The 24,716-nt window shown below is 42.7% G+C and overlaps 1 protein-coding gene across 3 annotated transcripts in view; it reads left to right on the top strand.

Moving 5' to 3' along the window:
- The window catches only part of LOC121571355 (splicing factor 3B subunit 2), a 29,329-nt gene extending 5,281 nt beyond the window's left edge, over positions 1-24,048 (top strand). For 2 of the 3 annotated variants that reach the window (XM_045222072.1, XM_045222070.1), the window contains exons 7-22: positions 5,773-5,909; positions 6,200-6,308; positions 6,622-6,719; positions 7,233-7,433; positions 7,682-7,801; positions 8,103-8,183; positions 16,570-16,797; positions 18,021-18,170; positions 19,434-19,523; positions 19,748-19,855; positions 20,047-20,154; positions 20,345-20,487; positions 20,684-20,785; positions 20,921-21,020; positions 21,320-21,511; positions 23,541-24,048. In XM_045222072.1, the coding sequence (XP_045078007.1) occupies positions 5,773-5,909; positions 6,200-6,308; positions 6,622-6,719; positions 7,233-7,433; positions 7,682-7,801; positions 8,103-8,183; positions 16,570-16,797; positions 18,021-18,170; positions 19,434-19,523; positions 19,748-19,855; positions 20,047-20,154; positions 20,345-20,487; positions 20,684-20,785; positions 20,921-21,020; positions 21,320-21,511; positions 23,541-23,612 (2,039 nt within the window). In that variant the 3' untranslated portion in view covers positions 23,613-24,048. The remainder of the gene's footprint in view (positions 1-5,772; positions 5,910-6,199; positions 6,309-6,621; positions 6,720-7,232; positions 7,434-7,681; positions 7,802-8,102; positions 8,184-16,569; positions 16,798-18,020; positions 18,171-19,433; positions 19,524-19,747; positions 19,856-20,046; positions 20,155-20,344; positions 20,488-20,683; positions 20,786-20,920; positions 21,021-21,319; positions 21,512-23,540) is intronic. The other variant, XM_045222071.1, reaches the window with a different exon arrangement.
- Positions 24,049-24,716: the final 668 nt, after the last annotated feature.

Genomic DNA, 24,716 nt, shown 5'->3' with positions numbered 1-24,716 from the left:
TGTGATAGCATATTTTGCGTTATGGTTTGTATATTAGCTAACTTCAAAGCTGATTGTCACCGAAAATGTGTGCTGAGCGATTAACCAAAATGTAAGTTATTTTTCAGTTTTCAAACAACAAATTGACCATCGTCGGTTCAATTATTTTAATTCCATTTCGTTCAGGTTTTTTCTGTGAGCTCAATGCGCGCATTGCACAGTTTCTCTAGAGATAAATCAGATCCAGCCTGAACTGTGTGATGTAGTAGGGAGTTGTAGTTTCCAATAGGCCAATATTCTACATTGTGTAGCGCATAAAACGCGGTAATTAACTACAATTACCATAATCCATTGCACATCTATACTGAACAAAAATATAAACGCATCATGCAACAATTTCAGTGATTTTACAGTTCATATGAGAAAATCAGTCTGTTTAAATAAATTATTTAGGCCCTAATCTATGGATTTCACATGACAGATATGCATCACAATGGGCCTCAGGATCTCTTCACGGTATTTTTGTGCATTCAAATTGCCATCAATAAAATGCAATTGTGTTCGGTGTCCATAGCTTATGCCTGCCCATACCATAACCCCACCGACATCATGGGGCACTCTGTTCACAACGTTGACATCAGCAAACCGCTCGCCCACAGGACGCCATACAAGTGGTCTGCGGTTGTGAGGCCAGTTGGACGTACTGCCAAATTCTCTAAAACAATGTTGGAGGCGGCTTATGGTAGAAATATGCACATTAAATTCTCTGGTAACAGCTCTGGTGACCATTCCTGCAGTCAGCATGCCAATTTCACGCTCCCTCAAAACTCGAGACATCCGTGGCATTGTTTAGTGACAAAATTGCACATTTTAGAGTGGCCTTTTATTTTCCCCAGCACAAGGTGCACCTGTGTAATGATCATGCTGTTTAGTCAGCTTCTTGATATACCACACCTGTTAGGTGGATGAATTATCTTGGCAAAGAAGAAATGCTCACTAACTGGGATGTAAACACATTTGTGCACAAAATGTGAGCGAAATAAGGTTTTTGTGCATTTGGAAAATTTCTGGGATCTTTTCTTTCAGCTCATGAAACATGGGACCAACACTTTTTTAAATGTTGCGTTTATGTTTTTGTTCAGTGTACTTGACCGGTCTGTTTTATTTTTTTACGCCTGCTACCTGCTACGGAAGAAACAAGAATGCACGATCGTGAAGGGATATATATAGAGCAGCTGTTGCTTTGCGAGTTATCTCTACCTGAAAGTACATGATCTAAGTGATTGATAGTTGGTATTCAGCAGTCATAAAAGTATGCCTTATTTACTTTGAAGAACTGCAAAATAGTGATTTTTGTTAGACAGCGTAGGCAACAGCTGATGATGACTTGGAATAAAATAATAGTCATCAATAAAACAAATGTAATATACACAACTGAAATATTTAATTAAAGTAAATTGAATAAATTATGGTTGATGAGTAGTAATGGGCAGTCACTACCATCATGGGACTTTTATTAATTGTTTTATTCTGTGGTGTTACAGCATTCAACCCAAATAATCGAAACAGAGATCATTTTTAGTAATCAAACCTAAACTGAGCAAACCTCAAAAAGCATGAATTGCTCAACACTACCACAAATGTTAATTCACTGAGTTAGCTAATTGACTTGTCTTTCCCTTGCTGAGCCGAACTGCCTGGCTACATGCAGAGTATGTGAGCTCGGAAATCCTGTTCATCGCTCACAGAGCGGTGCTTACGCACCATTCTGTCGCTTGGCATCCTTTCCAACCACTCCGCTAAAAACCGCTCCTCGCTCACAGGGAAAAAAACTGCAGCTCCAAATTCGCTCCATTCATTAAAATCACCATTTAACCAACACCCATCTATTTTTGTGACTACCTAGACCTACTATTTGGTTTTGAAGTATTAAAACCAAACCATACGATTTGAATGAAAAGTATTTTAATAAACAACATGAAAAGGTGACCTTTTTAAGATGCACTCATTTCAAATAGGCTGCATGTCGTATTAAACAGCATATACACTGTAAACACTAAATTGTTCAGGAGCCAGACAGGTAGCCTAAGAAGGAACGAAAAGGAATTATTTAGACTATATCATTAGCCTATAGTCGTGGTAAAAAGTTTTGAGAATGACACAAATACACATTTTCACAAAGTCTGCTGCCTCAGTTTTGATGATGGCAATTCGCATATACTCCAGAATGTCATGAAGAGTGATCAGATGAATTGCAATTAATTGCAAAGTCCCTCTTTGCCATGAAAATGAACTTAATCCCCCAAAAACATTTCCACTGCATTTCAGCCCTGCCACAAAAGGACCAGCTGCCATCATGTCAGCGATTTTCTCGTTAACACAGGTGAGAGTGTTGACGAGGACAAGGCTGGAGATCACTGTCATGCTGATTGAGTTAGAACAGACTGGAAGCTTTAAAAGGAGGGTGGTGCTTGAAATCATTGTTCTTCCTCTGTTAACCATGGTTACCTGCAAGGAAACACGTGCCGTCATCATTGCTTTGCACAAAAAGGACTTCACAGGCAAGGATATTGCTGCTAGTAAGATTGAACCTAAATCAACCATTTATCGGATCATCAAGAACTTCAAGGAGAGAGGTTCAATTCTTGTGAAGAAGGCGTCAGGGCGCCCAAGAAAGTCCAGCAAGCGCCAGGACCGTCTCCTAAAGTTGATTCAGCTGCGGGATCGGGGCACCACCAGTGCAGAGCTTGCTCAGGAATGGCAGCAGGCAGGTGTGAGTGCATCTGCACGCATAGTGAGGCGAAGACCTTTGGAGGATGGCCTGGTGTCAAGAAGGGCAGCGAGGAAGCCACTTCTCTACAGGAAAAACATCAGGGACAGACTGATATTCTGCAAAAGGTACAGGGATTGGACTGCTGAGGACTGGGGTAAAGTCATTTTCTCTGAATCCCCTTTCCGATTGTTTGGAGCATCTGGAAAACACCTTGTCCGGAGAAGACAAGGTGAGCGCTACCATCAGTCCTGTGTCATGCCAACAGTAAAGCATCCTGAGACCATTCATGTGTGGGGTTGCTTCTCAGCCAAGGTAGTGGGCTCACTCACAATTTTGCCTAAGAACACAGCCATGAATAAAGAATGGTACCAACACATCCTCTGAGAGCAACTTCTCCCAACCATCCAAGAACAGTTTGGTGACGACCAATGCCTTTTCCAGCATGATGGAGCACCTTGCCATAAGGCAAAAGTGATAACTAAGTGTCTCGGGGAACAAAACATAGAAATGTTGGGTCCATGGCCAGGAAACTCCCCAGACCTTAATCCTATTGAGAACTTGTGGTCGATCCTCAAGAGGCAGGTGGACAAACAAAAACCCACAAATTCTGACAAACTCCAAGCATTGATTATGCAAAAATGGGCTGCCATCAGTCAGGATGTGGCCCAGAAGTTAATTAACAGCATGCCAGGGCGGATTGCAGAGTTCTTGAAAAAGAAGGGTCAACACTGCAAATATTCACTCTTTGCATAAACTTAATGTAATTGTCAATAAAAGCCTTTGACACTTATGGAATGCTTGTAAATTATACTTCAGTATACCATAGTAACATCTGACAAAAATATCTCATAACACTGAAGCAGCGAACTTTGTGAAGACCAATACTTGTCATTCTCAACTTTTGACCACGACTGTATTTCAAGGCTATAGCCTACAAAAAAATAAATTGTGAAGCATTTGCAAGTGTGACACACTAGGCTGGCAGGAACATTAAGCGCTCATTTAAACATTTCGTTGTATTAAATCATCATAGTCTATAAATTGCGCATATAGGCTGTGACTTAGAACTAATTAAAAAATGAAACAAAAGGCTCCTCATCTTTGTAAGTAACCTTGATTTTGCACCTGTTTTTTTTTTTTCAGTTTCTTTATGAAAATATTTAGCGAACTCCATGACAGTGCTTTTGAATTCACTTTTACAAGCACGAGTTTGGCCCGAGTCTGTGGCTTCAGGCTCATGTGATGGTGCCTGGAGAGCAGGCCAGCAGCGGAGAATATCCTCTCCGCGATTGCAGAGCCACTGGGGATGCTAAACACCCTTCGGGCCACTCTTGCCGGGCAGGCATGAGGTTTTTATTTTTTTATGTGTAGGCCTAAAGGTTTTTAGGCAAAATAACCTTATCAAAATGGAAAGCTTCTTGAAAGAGGTCATATGTCAGGCCTTTTGGGCCTAAATCAATGATAGCCTATTGTATAGATAATAGAATGTAAATGAACAAAACTTTTAAGAGATCAGATTTTTTGTTTATGAATACTTAGCTACAATGACACACTTAGCTAGCTACCCACCTAGTTCCTTTCTGTTAGCATGTGCACATAATATACCATCATGCTTTCGGGATACGTGTCTTTTAATATTCCACAATGATTCTTTAGTTGTGGACACTACGTCACTGCACTCCCTCTCTTGCTCTAGGTCCTGATCTTTGTAAGTCACCTTGATTTTGCACCTGTGTTTTTCAGTTTCTTTATGAAAATATTTAGCAAACTCCATGACAGTCATTGGGCTGGACAAGACTGATTGATTTGATACAATGTTGCACTTCACTAGCGATAGGTCAAGATAGATAGAAAGGGAGGCAGACAGGCGGAGTAGAGAGATGAATGCGATGGAAATAACCTGCATTTTAATCAGGATATTTTCTGTTTTTATTGGTCGGCTTTATGTATTTTTACTTAGTTGACAATGGAAGTTATAGGCCTCCTGCTACATTGGCCTAGGCTATCTCTGAGTTCCATGTGCTCATTTCTTTAGTCGCCAATGGCTCACGGTGAATCAATGTGTCCGTAAGGCAAAGGCTGGTGCGCTTACATTAGTGGAATTTTTATGCGCGTATGAAAATCATAACTGGCATGCAGATCGATAGAAATTGTAGGATAAATTGTAAGCTTCCCCAAACTTGAAACTCACAAACAATTTAATCCATTTTAGAATAAGGCTGTAACGTAACAAAATGTGGAAAAAGTCAAGGGGTCTGAATACTTTCCGAATGCACTGTAGCAGCACACAAGTAGACTACAAATGCATGCTGGGCCAGGCATGCCCTGAGCTTGTGAAGTGAGCGGTACTGGAGCGAAATTGGAGCGGGTGAGAAGGCGGACGCTCTAGCCTTTGGGAAACTCACCCTGCGCTCCCGTCAAATTTGGCAAGCTCCTCGCTCTGCTCTCATACTCTGGCTACATGACACAGGAGTGGTGTCATTTCTCTTAAAGAGACAATAGGCTACTTCTATGAAAGTGTTGTTGATCTCTAGGCCTAACGTGGTCTCAAATGAAAGGGCAACCGATTGTAAGCTGTTGCCCCATAGACAACTGAAATAAACCAAAAGGAGCTCAATAAATCAATGCATGAAGACAGTCTTATTAAATATGAATTCACCTGTATTGTGAGTAGGCCTATGCAATCTTGCTTCACCCAGTTTATCAAGAAATTGACTCAAATAGATGATTACCATTATGCTATGTAGTTATTGTTAAAAACAAAGTCAAATTGATTGTATGGTTGTATAACTGATTTGTTGAATGCATATATGGCTGTCTCTGGATCATTCAAATGTTGAAAATTTAATTATATGTAAACCCATATAGGTCGTTCTCTACAGAAAATGATAACAAGCGTTTCTTCCAGATAGTCCCTCCCTGTTTCTGTCCATTTTCTTCAGTTTCCTGCTTACATAACACGACGTGGTACATCGACATTGTTGGTGTAAATAAAAATGTGTGGTCTTGTTGTGTTGAAGGTATGAACCCTGGTGGAATGAACCCACCCCCTCCTGGTATAAGTACTGGTGGAATGAACCCACCCCCTCCTGGTATGTCCATGATGCATACCCAGAGACAGAGAGTTCCCCCGCCACCAGGAGAGGACGCCAGAGAGGTACGACTCAGCATAACATCAAACTAATAGACATTTCCCTTGTAAATACTGTTTGTAGTAGTCCACTTTGTGCTCATAAACATAAGGGACAAATACTTAAGACCTATGTAAATTGAACGGGATACCTGTAACTTAAGTTTTCATTAGTGAGTTATCTCAAGTAAGAATTCTGCTTCTATAGAAGTCTGCTGGGTGTAAGATTGAGAAGAAATTGATTTGCGACATGTTTAGTATCAGGAGCCACCTGATCTAAGAAAATGGACTATCTAATGTGTGTGTTTGTGTATCAGGTGTGGCAGGGAGAGGAGGTGGGCATTGGTCCTAAGATCCCTCAGGCCCTGGAGAAGATCCTCCAACTGAAGGAGATCAGACAGGAGCAGCTCAGCACTGCTCCCACAGGTCAGAACAGGGAACTACACACGAGTTGGATTATGCATAAATCCATGAATCATTAACAAATTATAAAATCATGACTTAAACAAATAAAGTAAGCTAACTCTATTTATAAAATATATTTATTGAATGTTTCTTAATATCTTTCATATATTAATATCTTCATATCTTTCAGTAAGTTAACAACCAAACCTCTAACTCTCATGGTATCTTTCTATTCTAAGTACTGCAGTCCTAGTTCTTGTTATCTGGGTTCCGAGCCTTGCAGGAGCTCGAACTGGTCAGTGAATGTTATGTGTTCTCTATCCTTTACCAAAAGAAGAGGAGGAGGAGATCCAGGAGATGGAGATGAACAACTCCTCCGCCCCCGTCCTGTCTGAGACTGAAGAGGATGACGGCTCTCTCTCCAAGAAAGATGTGAGTATTGTTCTCATTCACAACTTCTCTGCTACTGTCTGTGGGTGAATCTCAATTGTATTTGCTTGATTCCTCGCGTCCTCTCTCCTCCTTCTCAAAAGGCAGCAGAGGGGAGGAACCTTGGATCTTCTCCAATGCGAATTGAGAAGGATGCGAGGAGAGAGGCCATAAGGAATCAAGAAAACACAATTGAGTCACCCTGTTACTCCTGAAGCTCAGAGGGTCAGGAGTCAAGTTAGTATGACTCTCATATAGATAATGAAGATTCTGTTTTAATTGACATAAGCTCTTAGCAGTGTGCGGAGTAAGTAAGTAGCCTTGCATGAACCTTAGCTTGTGCGAGCCGGAACGGCTCATAGGAGCAGGGGTAGAGACTCTTTGGGATGACTCAGCTGGGAATTTAACTCACAAGCTTCCAATCTCAGGGCGGACACTCGAACCACAAGGTCACTGAGTTGGTGTGAGGAGTAAGAAATGGTGCTATTTCCGATATTTTCTCTCTCCCCTTCTCAGAAAAACCGCAAGCGCAGGAACCGCAAGAAGAAGAACAAGAAGAGGCGTGAGCAGGAGAAGAGGGAACAGGTGGTGGAGAAGAAGGAGGAGGATGGAGAGAAGGAGAAAGAGCATGAGGTGGAGATCGAGTACGTCACTGAGGAACCGGAGATCTATGATCCTAACTTCATCTTCTTCAAGAGGATCTTTGAGGCCTTCAAGGTGAGAGCCGCCTCCGTTTTGATCATTTGTTAATTCGTTATCAGTCAATCAGTTCGTTATCAGTCAAAACATCCTACAGATTTGTCCACAATCTTCTTGACCTTATTATTTACCGTTGTGATGACCACATGAAGTACAATATATTGTAGTTACATTTGGGCATGGGTTTTCTGTTTGAGTGTTAGCACATTTCTTCAGTTAACTGGCTTTGTCTCCAGCCCTCTCACTGTTCTTTTGTCATCCCTCAGCTGACTGACGATGTGAAGAAAGAGAAAGAGAAGGAGCCGGAGAAAGAGAAGGAGACTCCTTCCATGATGAAGAAGAAGGGATTTGAGGAGGAGAAGAAGGACAGCGATGACAGTGATGATGTTAGTATTCATCTATCCTATGTGTTCCTCATGCCTTGGCTTGGATGAAGAAGACATTCTCCAGCAGGACGGTCAATACTCTGTGTCTCAATTATCTAGCCTACTGCCCGGAGTAGTGTGCACTTGTTCTCTCCCGTTCAGGGAGAATGTTAGAGGATTGGGACATGGGGATAGTGTCTTCCTGTCCATGGTTGGCCATGTTGTCAATTTCTCCCTCTGTGGAACTGCTGACCATGGACGTCCTCCTCTTCACTCCTCTTTCTCTCTCTCTCTCCATCTCTTTCTCTCTCTCTGTGTACAGGAGATCAGACCAGATGTTTCCAAGCTGTCTAAGAAGAAGCTGAGAAGGATGAATAGACTGACTGTGGCTGAACTCAAACAGGTAAACCACTTTCTTATAACATAATGGATATAGGATCTAGCAGGTGTCATTAATGCTGTGTATCATTAATGCTATAAGTGCTGACGATATATATATATATACACACACACACACACACACAGTGAGGGGAAAAAAAGTATTTGATCCCCTGCTGATTTTGTACGTTTGCCCACTGACAAAGAAATGGTAGGTTTATTTGAACAGTGAGAGACAGAATAACAACAACAAAATCCAGAAGAACGCATGTCAAAAATGTTATACATTTATTTGCATTTTAATGAGGGAAATAAGTATTTGACCCCCTCTCAATCAGAAAGATTTCTGGCTCCCAGGTGTCTTTTATACAGGTAACGAGCTGAGATTAGGAGCACACTCTTAAAGGGAGTGCTCCTAATCTCAGGTTGTTACCTGTATAAAAGACAACTGTCCACAGAAGCAATCAATCAATCAGATTCCAAGGATGTCAGGGACAAGATTGTAGACCTACACAAGGCTGGAATGGGCTACAAGACCATCACCAAGCAGCTTGGTGAGAAGGTGACAACAGTGGTGCGATTATTCGCAAATGGAAGAAACACTAAAGAACTGTCAATCTCCCTCGGCCTGGGGCTCCATGCAGGATCTCACCTCGTGGGGTTGCAATGATCATGAGAACGGTGAGGAATCAGCCCAGAACTACAGGGGAGGATCTTGTCAATGATCTCAAGGCAGCTGGGACCATAGTCACCAAGAAAACAATTGGTAACACACTACGGCGTGAAGGACTGAAATCCGCCCGCAAGGTCCCCCTGCTCAAGAAAGCACATATACAGGCCTGTCTGAAGTTTGCCAATGAACATCTGAATGATTCAGAGGAGAACTGGGTGAAAGTGTTGTGGTCAGATGAGACCAAAATGGAGCTCTTTGGCATCAACTCAACTCGCCGTGTTTGGAGGAGGAAGAATGCTGCCTATGACCCCAAGAACACCATCCCCACCGTCAAACATGGAGGTGGAAACATTATGCTTTGGGGGTGTTTTTCTGCTAAGGGGACAGGACAACTTCACCGCATCAAAGGGACGATGGACGGCGCCATGTACCGTCAAATCTTGGGTGAGAACCTCCTTCCCTCAGCCAGGGCATTGAAAATGTGTTGTGGATGGGTATTCCGGCATGACAATGACCCAAAACACACAGCCAAGGCAACAAAGGAGTGGCTCAAGAAGAAGCACATTAAGGTCCTGGAGTGGCCTAGCCAGTCTCCAGACCTTAATCCCATAGAAAATCATCTGTGGAGGGAGCTGAAGGTTCGAGTTGCCAAACGTCAGCCTCGAAACCTTAATGACTTGGAGAAGATCTGCAAAGAGGAGTGGGACAAAATCCCTCCTGAGATGTGTGCAAACCTGGTGGCCAACTACAAGAAACGTCTGACCTCAGATCGCCAACAAGGGTTTTGTCACCAAGTACTAAGTCATGTTTTGCAGAGGGGTCAAATACTTATTTTCCTCATTAAAATGCAAATCAATGTATAACATTTTTGACATGTGTTTTTCTGGATTTTTTTGTTGTTATTCTGTCTCTCACTGTTCAAATAAACCTACCCTTAAAATTATTGACTGATCATGTCTTTGTCAGTGGGCAAACGTACAAAATCAGCAGGGGATCAAATAGTTTTTTCCCTCACTGTATGTGTGTGTATATATATATATATATATATATATATATAATGCACAGTACCAGTCAAAAGTTTGGACACACTGACTCATTCAAGGGTTGTTCTTTATTTTTAATATTTTCTACATTGTAGAATAATCGTGAAGACATCAAAACTATGAAATAACACATATGGAATCATGTAGTAACCAAAAAAGTGTTGAACAAATTTCTTCAAAGTAGCCACCCTTTTCCTTGATGACAGCTTTGCACACTCTTGGCATTCTCTCAACCAGCTTCATGAGGTAGTCACCTGGAAGGCTTTTCCAACAGTCTTGAAGGAGTTCCCACATATGGTGAGCACTTGTTGGCTGCTTATCCTTCACTCTGCCGTCCGACTCATCCCAAACCATCTCAATTGGGTTGAGGTCGGGTGCTTGTGGAGGTCAGGTCATCTGATGCAGCACTCCATCACTCTCCTTCTTGGTCAAATAGCCCTTACACAGCCTGGAGGTGTGTTTTGGGTCATTGTCCTGTTGAAAAACAAATGATAGTCCCACTAAGCGCCAACCAGATGGGATGGCATATCGCTGCAGAATTCTGTGGTAGCCATGCTGGTTAAGTGTGCCTTGAATTATAAATAAATCACAGACAGGGTCACCAGCAAAGCACCATCACACTTCCTACTCCATGCTTCACGATGGGAACCACATATGCGGAGATCATCCGTTCACCTACTCTGCGTCTCACAAAGACACGGCGGTTGGAACCAAGAATCTCAAATTTGGTCTCATCAGACCAAACGACAGATTTCCACCAGTCTAATGTCCATTGCTCGTGTTTCTTGGCCCAAGGAAGTCTCTTCTTCTTATTGGTGTCCTTTAGTAGTGGTTTCTTTGCAGTAATTCGACCATGAAGGCCTGATTAACGCAGTCTCCTCTGAACAGTTGATGTTGAGATTTGTCTGTTACTTGTACTCTGTGAAGCATTTATTTGGGCTGCAATTTCTGAGGCTGGTAACTCTAATTAACTTATCCTCTGCAGCAGAGGTAACTCTGGGTCTTCCTTTCCTTTGGCGGTCCTCATGAGAGCCAGTTTCATCAAAGCGCTTGATGTTTTTTGCGACTGCGCTTGAAGAAAGTTCTTGAAGTTCTTGAAATGTTCCGTATTGACTGACCTTCATGTCTTAAAGTAATGATTGGCTGTCGTTTCTTCTTTGCTTATTTGAGCTGTTCTTGCCATAATATGGACTTGGTCTTTTACCAAGTAGGGCTATCTTCTGTATACCACCCCTACCTTGTCACAACACAACTGATTGGCTCAAACGCATTAAGAAGGAAAGAAATACCACAAATTAACTTTTAAGAAGGCACACCTGTTAATTGAAATGCATTCCAGGTGACTACCTCATGATGTTGGTTGAGAGAATGCCAAGAGTGTGCAAAGCTGTCATCAAGGAAAAGGGTGGCTACTTGGAAGAATCTCAAATATAAAATATATTTTGATTTAACACTTTTTTTTGGTTACTACATGATTCCATATGTGTTATTTCATAGTTTTGATGTCTTCACTATTATTCTACAATGTAGAAAATAGGAAAAATAAAGAACCCCTGGAATGAGTAGGTGTGTCCAAACCTTTGACTGGTAATGTAGATAGATTATATATATATATATATATACTGTGCCTTTGGAAAGTACTCAGACCCCTTGACTTTTTACAAATTTTGTTATGTTACAGCCATATTCGAAAGTTGATTTAAAAAAAATATCTACACACAGTACCCCATCATGATTAAGGGAAAACAGGTGTTTAGACATTTTTGCAAATATATTAAAACAAAAAAATAGAAAACCTTATTTACAGTATTCAGACCATTTGCTATGAGACTCGAAATTGAGCTCAGGTGCATCCTGTTTCCATTGATCATCCTTGAGATGTTTTACAACTTGATTGGAGTCCACCTGTGGTAAATTCAATTGATTGGACATTATTTGGAAAGGCACACACCTGTCTATATAAGGTCCCACAGTTGAGAGTGCAAGTGAGAGCAAAAACCAAGCCATGAGGTCGAAGGAATTGTCCGTAGAGGTCCGAGACAGGATTGTGTCGAGGCACAGATCTGAGGAAGGGTACCAAAAAATGTCTGCAGCATTGAAGGTCCCCAAGAACACAGTGGCCTCCATCATTCTTAAATGGAAGAAGTTTGGAACCACCAAGACTTCCTAGAGCTGGCCAAACTGAGCAATCTGGGGAGAAGGGCCTTGATCAGGGAGGTTACCAAGAACCCAATGGTCACTCTGACAGAGCTCTAGAGTTCCTCTGTGGAGATGTGAGAACCTTCCAGAAGGACAACAATCTCTGCAGCACTCCACCAATCAGGCCTTTATGGTAGAGTGGCCAAATTGAAGCCACGCCTCAGTAAAAGGCACATGACAGCCCGCTTGGAGTTTGCCAAAAGGCACCTAAAGACACTCAGACCATGAGAAACAAGATTCTCTGGTCTGATGAAACCAAGATTGAACTCTTTGGCCTGAATGCCAAGGGTCACGTCTGGAGGAAACCTGGCACAATCCCTACGGTGAAGCATGGTGGTGGCAGCATCATGCTGTGGGGATGCGTTTCAACAGCAGGGACTGGGAGACTAGTCAGGATCGAGGCAAAGATGAACGGAGCAAAGTACAGAGAGATCCTAGATGAAAACCTGCTCCAGAGCTCTGCTCTTTTCACCTTCCACCAGCCAAGACAATGCAGGAGTGGCTTCGGGACAAGTCTCTGAATGTCCTTGTGTGGCCCAGCCAGAGCCCGGACTTGAACCTGATCTAACAGCTCTGGAGAGACCTGAAAGTAGGTGTGCAGCAACGCTCCCCATCCAACCAGACAGAGCTTGAGAGGATCTGCAGAGAAGAATGGAAGAAACTCCCCAAATACACGTGAGCCAAGCTTGTAGCGTCATACCCAAGAAGACTCGATGCTGTAATCGCTGCCAAGGGTGCTTCAACAAAGTACTGAGTAAAGGGTCTGAATACTTATGTAAATGTGATATTTCTGTATTTTATTTATTTATAAATTAGCAAAAATGTTGAAAAACCTGGGCTGTTGTGTGTAGACTGAGGGGGGAAAACAATTTAATCTATTTTAGAATAAGGCTGTAACGTAACAAAATGTGGAAAAAGTCAAGGGGTCTGAATACTTTGCGAATGCACTGTGTGTGTGTGTGTGTGTGTGTGTGTGTGTGTGTATGTGTATATATATATATATATATATATATATATATATATATATATATATATATACACACACACACACACTACCGTTCAAAAGTCACTTAGAAATGTCCTTGTTTTCCATGAAAACATACATGAAATGAGTTTGAATAGGAAATATAGCAAACGCATAGTAAATGTAGTCATTGACAAGGTTAGAAATAATGATTTTTAATATAAATAATAATTGTGTCCTTCAAACTTTGCTTTCATCAAATAATCCTCCATTTGCAGCAATTACAGCCTTGCAGACCTTTGGCATTCTAGTTGTCAATTTGTTAAGGTAATCTGAAGAGATTTCACCCCATGCTTCCTGAAGCACCTCGCACAAGTTGGATTGGCTTGATGGGCACTTCTTACGTACCATACGGTCAAGCCGCTCCCACAACAGCTCAATAGGGTTGAGATCCGGTGACTGCTGGCCACTCCATTATAGACAGAATACCAGCTTGACTGCTTCTTCCCTAAATAGTTATTGCATAGTTTGGAGCTGTGCTTTGGGTCATTGTCCTTTTGTAGGAGGAAATTGGCTACAATCAAGCGCCGTCCACAGGGTATGGCATGGCGTTGCAAAATGGAGTGATAGCCTTCCTTCTTCAAGATCTCTTTTACCCTGTACAAATCTCCCACTTTACCACCACCAAAGCACCCCCAGACCATCACATTGCCTCCACCATGCTTGACAGATGGCATCAAGCACTCCTCCAGCATCTTTTCATTTGGTCTGCGTCTCACAAATGTTCTTCTTTGATCCGAACACCTCAAACTTTGATTCGTCGGTCCATAACACATTTTTCCAATCTTCCTCTGTCCAGTCTCTGTGTTCTTTTGACATTGAGACTGGTGTTTTGCGGGTACTATTTAATGAAGCTGCCAGTTGAAGACCTGTGAGGCGTCTGTTTCTCAAACTAGACACTAATGTATTTGTCCTCTTGCTCAGTTGTGCACCGGGGCCTCCCACTCCTCTTTCTATTCTGGTTAGAGCCAGTTTGCACTGTTCTGTGAAGGGAGTAGTACACAGCGTTGTACGAGATCTTCAGTTTCTTGGCAATTTTTCGCATGGAATAGCCTTTATTTCTCAGAACAAGAATAGACTGACGAGTTTCTGGCCATTTTGATTCTGTAATCGAACCCACAATTGCTGATGCTCCAGATACTCAACTAGTCTCAAGGCCAGTTTTATTGCTTCTTTAATCAGCACAACAGTTTTCAGCTGTGCTAACATAATTGCAACAGGGTTTTCTAATGATCAATTAGCCTTTTAAAATGATAAACTTGGATTAGCAAACACAACGTGCCATTGGAACACAGGACTGATGGTTGCTGATAATGGGCCTCTGTACGCCTATGTAGATATTCCATTAAAAATCAGCCGTTTCCAGCTACAATAGCCATTTAAAACATTAACAATGTCTACACTGTATTTCTGATCAATTCAATGTTATTTTAATGGACAAAAAAATTGCTTTTCTTTCGAAAACAAGGAAATGTCTAAGTGACCCCAAACTTTTGAACTGTGTGTATGTGTGTGTGTGTGTGTGTGTGTGTGTGTGTATATATATATATATATATATATATATCTCTCTCTCGCGCAGGCATTTTCCATACTCACAAAAAGCTTATCTCTCAAATTTTGTGCAGACATTTATTGACATCCCTGTTAGTAAGCATTTCTCCTTCGCCAAGATAATCCATCCACCTGACAGGTGTGGCATATCAAGAAGCTGACTAAACAGCATGATCATTACACAGGTGCACCTTGTGCTGGTGACAATAAAAGGCCACTCTAAAATGTGCAATTTTGTCACACAACACAATGCCACTGATGTCTCGAGTTTTGAGGGAGCGTGCAATTGGCATGCTGACTGCAGGAATGTCCACCAAAGCTGTTGTCAGATAATTGAATGTTAATTTCTCTACCATAAGCCGCCTCCAACGTCGTTTTACAGAATTTGGCAGTACGTCCAACTGGCCTCACAACTGCGGACCATGTGTAACCACGCCAGCCCAGGACCTCCACATCCGGCTTCTTCACCTGTGGGATCGTCTGACATGCTGACCACACCGCTTGCGTTACAAAATAAATGTACACATACATGTTATTCAATAATTTCATCCAAACTGCTTGCGCGCGTCAACGAGCGTCTGCGTAGCCAGGCGCTAAAATAGAACTCTGTTCTATTTTAGATGCTTGACGCGCTGCAAGTCCCGCCTCTCCCATCTCGTTTTTGTTATTTAGGAGCATATACCCACGTGGGTGATTGAAAGCTGAACTGAGGTCCACACTCCAGTCGGTGGTTATAATGCACCTTAAAGTTGGTTGCCAACCATCATACAAAGTCCGAAGAAGAAGACTGAAGGAGGAGAGATTACTAGAAATTTACTAGGTTTACCCTTTTCTCTGTGGATTAATTGTCAGAGTAGAGGACCTTGTGCATTTCAGGTAAATTAACAACCCAATGTTTAAATCCCAGGACAAATTAGCTAGCAACAGCAAGCTAGCTAAATTGCCATAAATATTTAATGCTTTTCGAATTGTCCCCAAATTAATATAGTTGGTTCAGAGCATAGTGCCAGTAACCGAAAGGTCGCTGGTTCTAATCCCCGAGCCGACTAGTTGAAAAATCTGTCTGTGCCCTTGAGCAAGACACTTAACCCTAATTGCTCCTGTAAGTCGCTCTGGATAAGAGTGTCTGCTAAATTACTAAAAATGTAAAATGCATAAGCTACGGACAACGAACACAATTGCATTTTATCGATAGCAATTTGAATGCACAGAGATACCGTTACGAGATCCTGAGGCCCATTGTCGTGCCATTCATCCTCCACATTTACATTTACGTCATTTAGCAGACGCTTTTATCCAGAGCGACTTACAAATCACCTCATGTTTCAGCATGATAATACACTGCCCCATGTCGCAAGGATCTGTACCCAGTTCCTGGAAGTTGAAAATGTCCCAGTTATTCCATGGCCTGCATACTCACCAGACATGTCACCTATTGAGCATGTTTGGGATGCTCTGGATCGACGTGTACGACAGCGTGTTCTAGTTCCTGCCAATATCCAGTAACTTCGCCATTGAAGAGGAGTGGGACAACATTCCACAGGCCACAATCAACAGCCTGATCAACTATATGTGAAGAAGATGTCGCGCTGCATTAGGCAAATGGTGGTCACACCAGATACTGACTGGTTTTCTGATCCACACCCCAACCTTTCTTTTTAAGATATCTGTGACTAACAGATGCATATCTGTATTCCCAGTAGTGACATCCCATAGATTATAGCCTAATTTATTTATTTCAATTGACTGATTTCCTTATGAATTGTAACTCAGTAAAATCTTTGACATTTTTGCGTTTTATATTTTTGTTCAGTGTGTATATATGGATGCTAGGTGAACAATGTGCCTCCTTTGCAATCTCCCACCTATCACTTCTCTCCCTTCTCTCCTTTCATCCCCCTCCCTCGCTCCTCCTCTCCAGTTGGTGGCGCGTCCTGATGTGGTGGAGATGCATGACGTGACTGCCCAGGAGCCCAAGCTGCTGGTGCACCTGAAGGCAACCAGGAACACGGTGCCCGTCCCCCGACACTGGTGCTTCAAGAGGAAGTACCTCCAGGGCAAGAGGGGTATAGAGAAGCCCCCCTTTGAGCTGCCAGAGTTCATCAAGAGGACGGGCATCCAGGAGATGAGAGAGGCTCTGCAGGAGAAGGTGGGTGCCTGGTTGGGGTTGAGTGGGTACAGGGGCCACAAGCTGGTGGCAATATAAGTGGATCCATTTTGGGATGTACTCATGTTTGAATGCTTTCCTCCTTTGAGGTGAACACGGATCCATCATGACTAGATAGGTGTAAGAATGTGCTTGGGGCATTGCTTTTATCTGTGATTACCTAGTACGGAAGGACCATGTATTTCGGGGATCATCAACTAGAATTTTCTTGAGCGGATGGTCAGTGGGCTGGAACATAATTGTTGACCACAAGAAGCACAGATATCAAATTTGACTAAAACATAATAATTTAAAACCTTGCTTGCGTTTGTATATGACACATACAGGAGGGTCATGCACAACAAAAATCAGAGTAGGGTACAAAGTACCGGTAAGTGTGGATGGCTGGGGGGCGGTGAAGAGTAGGGGTAGGACCCCTCTCCTGAAGTTGGAGAATCTTGCATCTTGCAAACACCTGAAAGCTTTTTTTTTTTTGGGGGAGCAGCATAGTCATTATGCTTAATTCTATGTAATAAAAAATTATTAAAAAATGTATATTTCTCTGCATATCTAGGCATACCTCTTGAGCTGTCTGTATCCTCCTGACTGGTGGTTATTTTTTTTAGAGAGACTAAATCTGCATCTCTGCTAAAGTCTGGGTAAAAGGAAGGATAGTGAGTCTTATTCAGTACATTTAGTAATCACTTGCTTTTCTAAAGTCTACCAACCTTGCCAGCAGGAATAACAGCTAAGATAGTTAGACAAGCTAGCTACACTAACTTGATTGATAGCCTGAAATGGCTTCTTGGTAGCTAGTTATGAGTTTGGGAGATTGGGAACCTGTCTGGGCTAGCTAAAGCCAACTTCATAAAATTGCTAGGTGGCTAGTAGTATTACAGAACAGGACACATCTGACGGGGCATGTGCCCCTGTGTGCTTTCTATTGTACATGGGAATACCTTGGAACAGATTTCCTAAATGAAAATCACTTGGAGCTGATTTGCTAGTGTTTTTACAGTCCCCCTAAAAAGTTTAATAAATAACAGAACATTTTATTTTAAAAAATTAAAACTTGAGGGGCCAAATAAAATCATTTGCGGGTTAAATTTGTCCCGCGGGCCTCCAGTTGGGGAATCCTGATGTATTTCTATTGTAGTAGGACAGGATCTAATATGCATCTGTTTTATCCTGTAGAAACGCTTTAACGCTATGTTCCCTGTTCACAGGAGGATGCCAAGACCATGAAGACCAAAATGAGGGAGAAGGTTCGTCCCAAGATGGGCAAGATCGACATCGACTACCAGAAGCTCCACGACGCCTTCTTCAAGTGGCAGATGAAGCCTAAACTCTCCATCCATGGAGACCTCTACTACGAGGTAGATACAGTATATGACCAAAAGTATGTGGAAACCTGCTCGTCGAGCACCTCATTCCAAAATCATGGGCATTAATATGGAGTTGGTCCCCCTTTGCTGCTATAACAGCCTCCACTCTTGGAACATTGCTGCGGGGACTTGCTTCCATTCAGCCACAAGAGCATTAGTGAGGTTGGGCACTGATGATGGGCGACTAGGCCTGGCTCGCAGTCGGCATTCCAATTCATCCCAAAGGTATTCGATGGGGTTGAGGTCAGGGCTCTGTGCACGCCAGTCAAGTTCTTCCGCACCGATCTCGACGAACCATTTCTGTATGGTCCTTGCTTTGTGCATTGTCATGCTGAAACAGGAAAGGGCCTACCCCAAACTTTTGCCTCAAAGTTGGAAGCACAGAATTGTCTAGAATGTCATTGCATGCTGTAGCGTTAAGATTTCGCTTCACTGGAACTAAAGAGCATAGCCCGAACCATGAAAAACAGCCCCAGACCATTATTCCTCCTGCACCCAACTTTACAGTTGGTGCTTTGCATTGGGGCAGGTAGCGTTCCCAAGTTTAAATAAGTTGTATTTTGTTTTACATGTAGAGATGGGTTGGTTGTTTAGCAACGAAGGGTTGGCTTAGATTGTTGAAAACATGTAATCTATATTTCTTCAATGCTTATTGAAAACATAAATACATTTGCACAAAGAGCATTTGTTTTCTCTCAAATATATCGTTACAGTTGTTGGTTAGCTAGCTAGTACATTTTTGCCATATTAGCATTGCGATGAAATCAGTCAAAACACCTCAAAACAAGACATGGTATCAAGAACAAGATGAAACTAGCTAAAACGAGTCACTTACGATGCCCCACATGGCAGTTTCTTATCATTGTTGGTAGCTATCTGGCCTTCCAGAATCATAACAACTCATGGACTTCTGCACCATTGAAGCATGCGCATCGTTTTTTGTGAAGTTGTCAGCTAACTGAAAAACTAATCTGAAAAAATGTAATAAATTATTTCAATAAAGAATTATTTCAAATTCCCTTCCCTAGCACATGAATGTTATAAACGTACCGTTCTATTTGTCATTATCACATACATTTAGGGAATTTATCACGATATGGATATTTGTCCATATCACCCAGCTCTACTACGTGGGTTTCCTTCAATAGTTCCTTGTTCTTGGTTCTTGAATGAAATCCTGGTTGTCAGTGGACTGCTCCGGTAGGTTTCTGATTCTCACACTGACCCCTCTCTCTCTCCGTCTCTCTCTCTCAGGGTAAAGAGTTTGAGACCAGGCTGAAGGAGAAGAAACCAGGTGATCTGTCAGATGAACTGCGTATTGCTCTGGGCATGCCGGTTGGACCGGTGAGTTCATCCTCATCACCACTACTTCATGTTATTGTTATCTCACCACTAACTTTATTGTTGCTGGACAGCTTTATAATTATGCTTTATTTTATTGAACTAAAATATTTATATTGATGATCATCGTCTTTGTTGTGAGCAGAATGACACTGATATACAATGGTCTTGTCCCATCACTAAAATTGCTTCACCCCCCCCCCCTCCCCTCTCCCCTCTCTGTGTAGAACTCCCACAAGGTGCCCCCTCCCTGGCTGATCGCCATGCAGAGATACGGCCCCCCTCCCTCCTATCCCAACCTCAAGATCCCTGGACTCAACTCACCCATCCCAGAGGTAAGCCTGACTTTAACACAGACATACTCTTGAACAAATTACCGACTTATTATAATGTAATAAAAGTGTGAATGCTGTATTTAAATATTACAGTATTGTGAAGTTCATTACAGACGTTTGACTCCTCATCTTTCTCTCTCTCTCTCTCTCTCTCTCTCTCGCTCTCTCTCTCGTTTTCCCCCTCCTCTCAGAGCTGTTCATTTGGTTACCATGCTGGTGGTTGGGGGAAGCCTCCTGTAGATGAGACAGGCAAGCCTCTGTACGGTGACGTGTTCGGGACCAACGCAGGAGACTTCCAGGTAAGATCCTCCTCATACACTGATGGATACCTTACGATCCTGCCTCATACCCCTAATATCTACCACACACCACACCTCCCTACACTCACTACCACATATGCCTATATGTAACATACAACTATTCTGCTTTTAATCTATTGGTGTATTGACTATTGGCCTAATGTGTGTGTGTGTGTGTCTCTCTGTGTAGGCTAAGGCTGAGGAGGAGGAGGTGGATCGTACGCCGTGGGGAGAGCTGGAGCCTTCAGACGAGGAGTCTTCAGAGGAAGAAGAGGAAGAGGAAAGCGACGAGGAGAAACCAGACGAAACCGGCTTCTTCACGCCGGCAGACAGGTAGATTTTCACGTTGTTTACTGGCCGTTTTAAACACAACAAGTTGACATTGACTTGAAATGAACCAGTCTCTTTATTCTGTTGGATCAATTGGCCTTTGATCGCGCGTAATGAAATTCCCATTTGTATTTGGTTGACTTGAATACCTTGATCAGTGTTCCAACTCCAAACCTGTTTGTGAATGTGTCTCCCCCAGTGGTCTGATCACCCCAGGAGGCTTCTCGTCGGTGCCTGCTGGTATGGAGACTCCAGAGCTCATTGAGCTGAGGAAGAAGAAGATCGAGGAGGCCATGGACGGGTGAGTGTGTGGCCATACTTGGGCTGTGTGTGTATTCTCTATTATATGTGTGTGTTTTGTGCTACCTAGGCTGTGAATGTGTGGGTTTGTATCTTCTAGTGATTGATTGATTTATTTCTACTGAATTATGTGAAGGAATGAGACTCCTCAGCTGTTCACGGTGCTCCCAGAGAGGAGGACGGGCTCTGTAGGAGCAGCCATGATGGCGTCCACACACATCTACGACGTATCAGGGGTAAGAACAACAACGTCTGCTTTCATGCAAGTTTTGATACATACTGTACACTAAAGCATTGCATAGTCTACACATCTACATCCATCCTCACGATCATACTCACACACACACTATGACTGCGCCCCAATCGGCAACCTATCTCCTATATAGTGCACTACTTTCGGCCAGGTTTCCAACCAATTTGGACGCAGTCGAATTGGGTCGTACCACACACACACACACTAGGGAATAGGGTGCCACTGCCATTTCAGATTGTCTTTTGTTTGACCTCCCCCCTCTCTCTCTTTATCCTTCTCCAGGCGATGGCGGGTCGTAAGGCGGGCGGAGGCCAGGAGTCCCAGGGGGTGGAGGTAGCCCTGGCCCCAGAGGAGTTGGAGCTGGACCCAATGGCCATGACCCAGAAGTACGAAGAGCACGTCAGGAACCAGGAGGCCCAGGTGGAGAAGGAGGACTTCAGCGACATGGTGGCTGAGCACGCCGCCAAACAGAAGGTGAGAGGGAGCGACTGCAGGCTAGTGTACTGGAAATCTTATTCTAGGTTTTGAAGTGTATTAGACCACTAGAGCCTTGCTGAGGTTGAGCGTGTTTGTATTGTACTGGAAGTGTTCTTTAACCAGTTGTCAGTTCAAAAGGAAGCAAAAACAAACACTAGATGGGAAGACTAGATGGCTGTTTTTAATATCTCTACTGTTATGAGTGATTTCAAAACCTAAATCCCTATTAAAACTTTAACTCTAGGAATCTTTCAATGTTTTTTAAATCCACTTTCATAATTACTGACTAGGTGAAAAATCTGCCGATGTGCCCTTGAGCAAGGCACTTTACCCTAATTTCTCCTGTGTAAGTCGCTCTGGATAAGAGCGTCTGCTAAATGACTAAAATGTAAATGTAAAAATGTAACTAATATTGCAAGGTCTTGCTTTTTAAAATGTTATCTCTATGCTTATGAATAGGCCATCCTGTAATATCAGTATTTGAACATTGCGTGCACATGCACAGCTTTCTCCCTCCTTCCTCTCTCCCTCTTATCAGCCCTGTAGAGATAAGCATGTGTGTGTGTCGGTCTCTGTGTGTATTTGTGTCAGAACCCCTCCTGCCTCATAACGGGCTGTTCTGTACTCATTAGCACAGAGACCTACAGTGGGGGAAAAAAGTATTTAGTCAGCCACCAATTGTGCAAGTTCTCCCACTTAAAAAGATGAGAGAGGCCTGTAATTTTCATCATAGGTACACGTCAACTATGACAGACAACTTGAGAAGAAGAAAAATCCAGAAATCACATTGTAGGATTTTTTATGAATTTATTTGCAAATTGTGGTGGAAAATAAGTATTTGGTCACCTACAAACAAGCAAGATTTCTGGCTCTCACAGGCCTGTGGGACCTAGTGAATGACCTGCAGAGAGCTGGGACCAAAGTAACAAAGCCTACCATTAGTAACACACTTCGCCGCCAGGGACTCAAATCCTGCAGTGCCAGACATGTCCCCCTGCTTAAGCCAGTACATGTCCAGGCCCATCTGAAGTTTGCTAGAGTGCATTTGGATGATCCAGAAGAGGATTGGGAGAATGTCATATGGTCAGATGAAACCAAAATATAACCTTTTGGTAAAAACTCAACTCGTCGTGTTTGGAGGACAAAGAATGCTGAGTTGCATCCAAAGAACACCATACCTACTGTGAAGCATGGGGGTGGAAACATCATGCTTTGGGGCTGTTTTTCTGCAAAGGGACCAGGACGACTGATCCGTGTAAAGGAAAGAATGAATGGGGCCATGTATCGTGAGATTTTGAGTGAAAACCTCCTTCCATCAGCAAGGGCATTGAAGATGAAACGTGGCTGGGTCTTTCAGCATGACAATGATCCCAAACACACCGCCCGGGCAACGAAGGAGTGGCTTCGTAAGAAGCATTTCAAGGTCCTGGAGTGGCCTAGCCAGTCTCCAGATCTCAACCCCATAGAAAATCTTTGGAGGGAGTTGAAAGTCCGTGTTGCCCAGCAACAGCCCCAAAACATAATAATATAATATAAATAATATAAAATAAAATAAACATCACTGCTCTAGAGGAGATCTGCATGGAGGAATGGGCCAAAATACCAGCAACAGTGTGTGAAAACCTTGTGAAGACTTACAGAAAACGTTTGACCTGTGTCATTGCCAACAAAAGGTATATAACTAAGTATTGAGAAACTTTTGTTATTGACCAAATATTTATTTTCCACCATAATTTGCAAATAAATTCATTAAAAATCCTACAATGTGATTTTCTGGAGAGAAAAAATTCTCATTTTGTCTGTCATAGTTGACGTGTACCTTTGATGAAAATTACAGGCCTCTCTCATCTTTTTAAGTGGGAGAACTTGCACAATTGGTGGCTGACTAAATACTTTTTTCCCCCACTGTATGTCAACATGTGCTGGGATAGGGGGGTAGAAGGGTGAAAGTAGTGTTTTCACTGTTGAATGGCAATATCGACAACCTATTTTCTCTCTCTCATTTCTCTTTCTCTCTCTCCCACAGCAAAAGAAGAGGAAGGCCCAGCCCCAAGACACACGAAGTGGTGCCAAGAAATACAAAGAGTTCAAGTTTTAGACCAACAAGATCACACAGGGAGGAAATGGTAAGGCAGAATGAGACGAACAGGGCTCAGATTTTAAACCACGAGGAACCAGACTGTTTCACTACCGCAAAACCATCCATTATTGCTGTTTTATTTTCCTTTTAATGATGATGTTAATAAGTGTCTGGCAGGGTTGGGGTCAATTCCATTTTAATTCCAGTCAATTCATAAAGTAAACCAAATTCAATTTCCCAATGTTCCTTGAAGAGAATTGGAATTAGATTTGCTGTGTACTTCCTGAATTGAAATTAAATTGACCCCAAGATTGGTTCCGGTAGAACCACTGCCAGGTCTCCTCTGTATGCAGCATTTGTATGACCCATCTATTCTATCCTGTGTGACTGTAATTTGTTCATGTAATTGTGCTTTTCAGTTTTTTTGTAAATAAACGACTCAATGCCAATCCTATCTATCCTATATGGTTAATATTTTCAGGGTTTATTGTTTTTCCTGGCCATGTGACCTGTCACCTGAACAGGAAAACTCCTGTCCCTAGTTAGTGATCGCCAATAACAAGTCAAAACTCTGGGCCCTACATTGCTATAGTCATTACTTTAGTGATCTACAGCTTTAACACTGTCGATACATGCCTATGGCTAAATGAAGTTATACCTAGCATGAAAAAGCATGAGCTGGTCTCATGCCTCGCCTATATACCCCCTGACCAAGTCATAAGGCTAATGCCATCGCGCTGACTGCCATAATAACCAGGTGTCATTCTAAACTAGTCCACCAAGGGCTGACAGAGGACCCAGTGTGACAGACACCTGACGTCTGGGAAACACTTACCCTCATACGAACCATCCTGATCTTGCGAGCTTACATTCTGTTTCGCCTAACAGAATGTAAGCTCACAAGATCAGGATGATGCTAGGAAACACTCACTGTGACCTAAATAACTGCAGTAACTGCATGCTGACTCGGTCACTAGTACACAGACACACAGTAACACAATGTCTGTGAGGCCCCTCTGCACCACACTGTCTGGCAGGCTTTCTGCAATACCATTCCAGGATTTGTCAGCCTAGCGTATAGCAGCCTACTACAACCTCTCAGCCACTTTGTATGCTAGAATT

Source organism: Coregonus clupeaformis, chromosome 8, assembly GCF_020615455.1.
Source record: "Coregonus clupeaformis isolate EN_2021a chromosome 8, ASM2061545v1, whole genome shotgun sequence".
NCBI classification, from domain to species: domain Eukaryota; kingdom Metazoa; phylum Chordata; class Actinopteri; order Salmoniformes; family Salmonidae; genus Coregonus; species Coregonus clupeaformis.
Note: the sequence above shows the minus strand (reverse complement) of the source record. Positions and strands in the feature narration are given on the sequence as shown.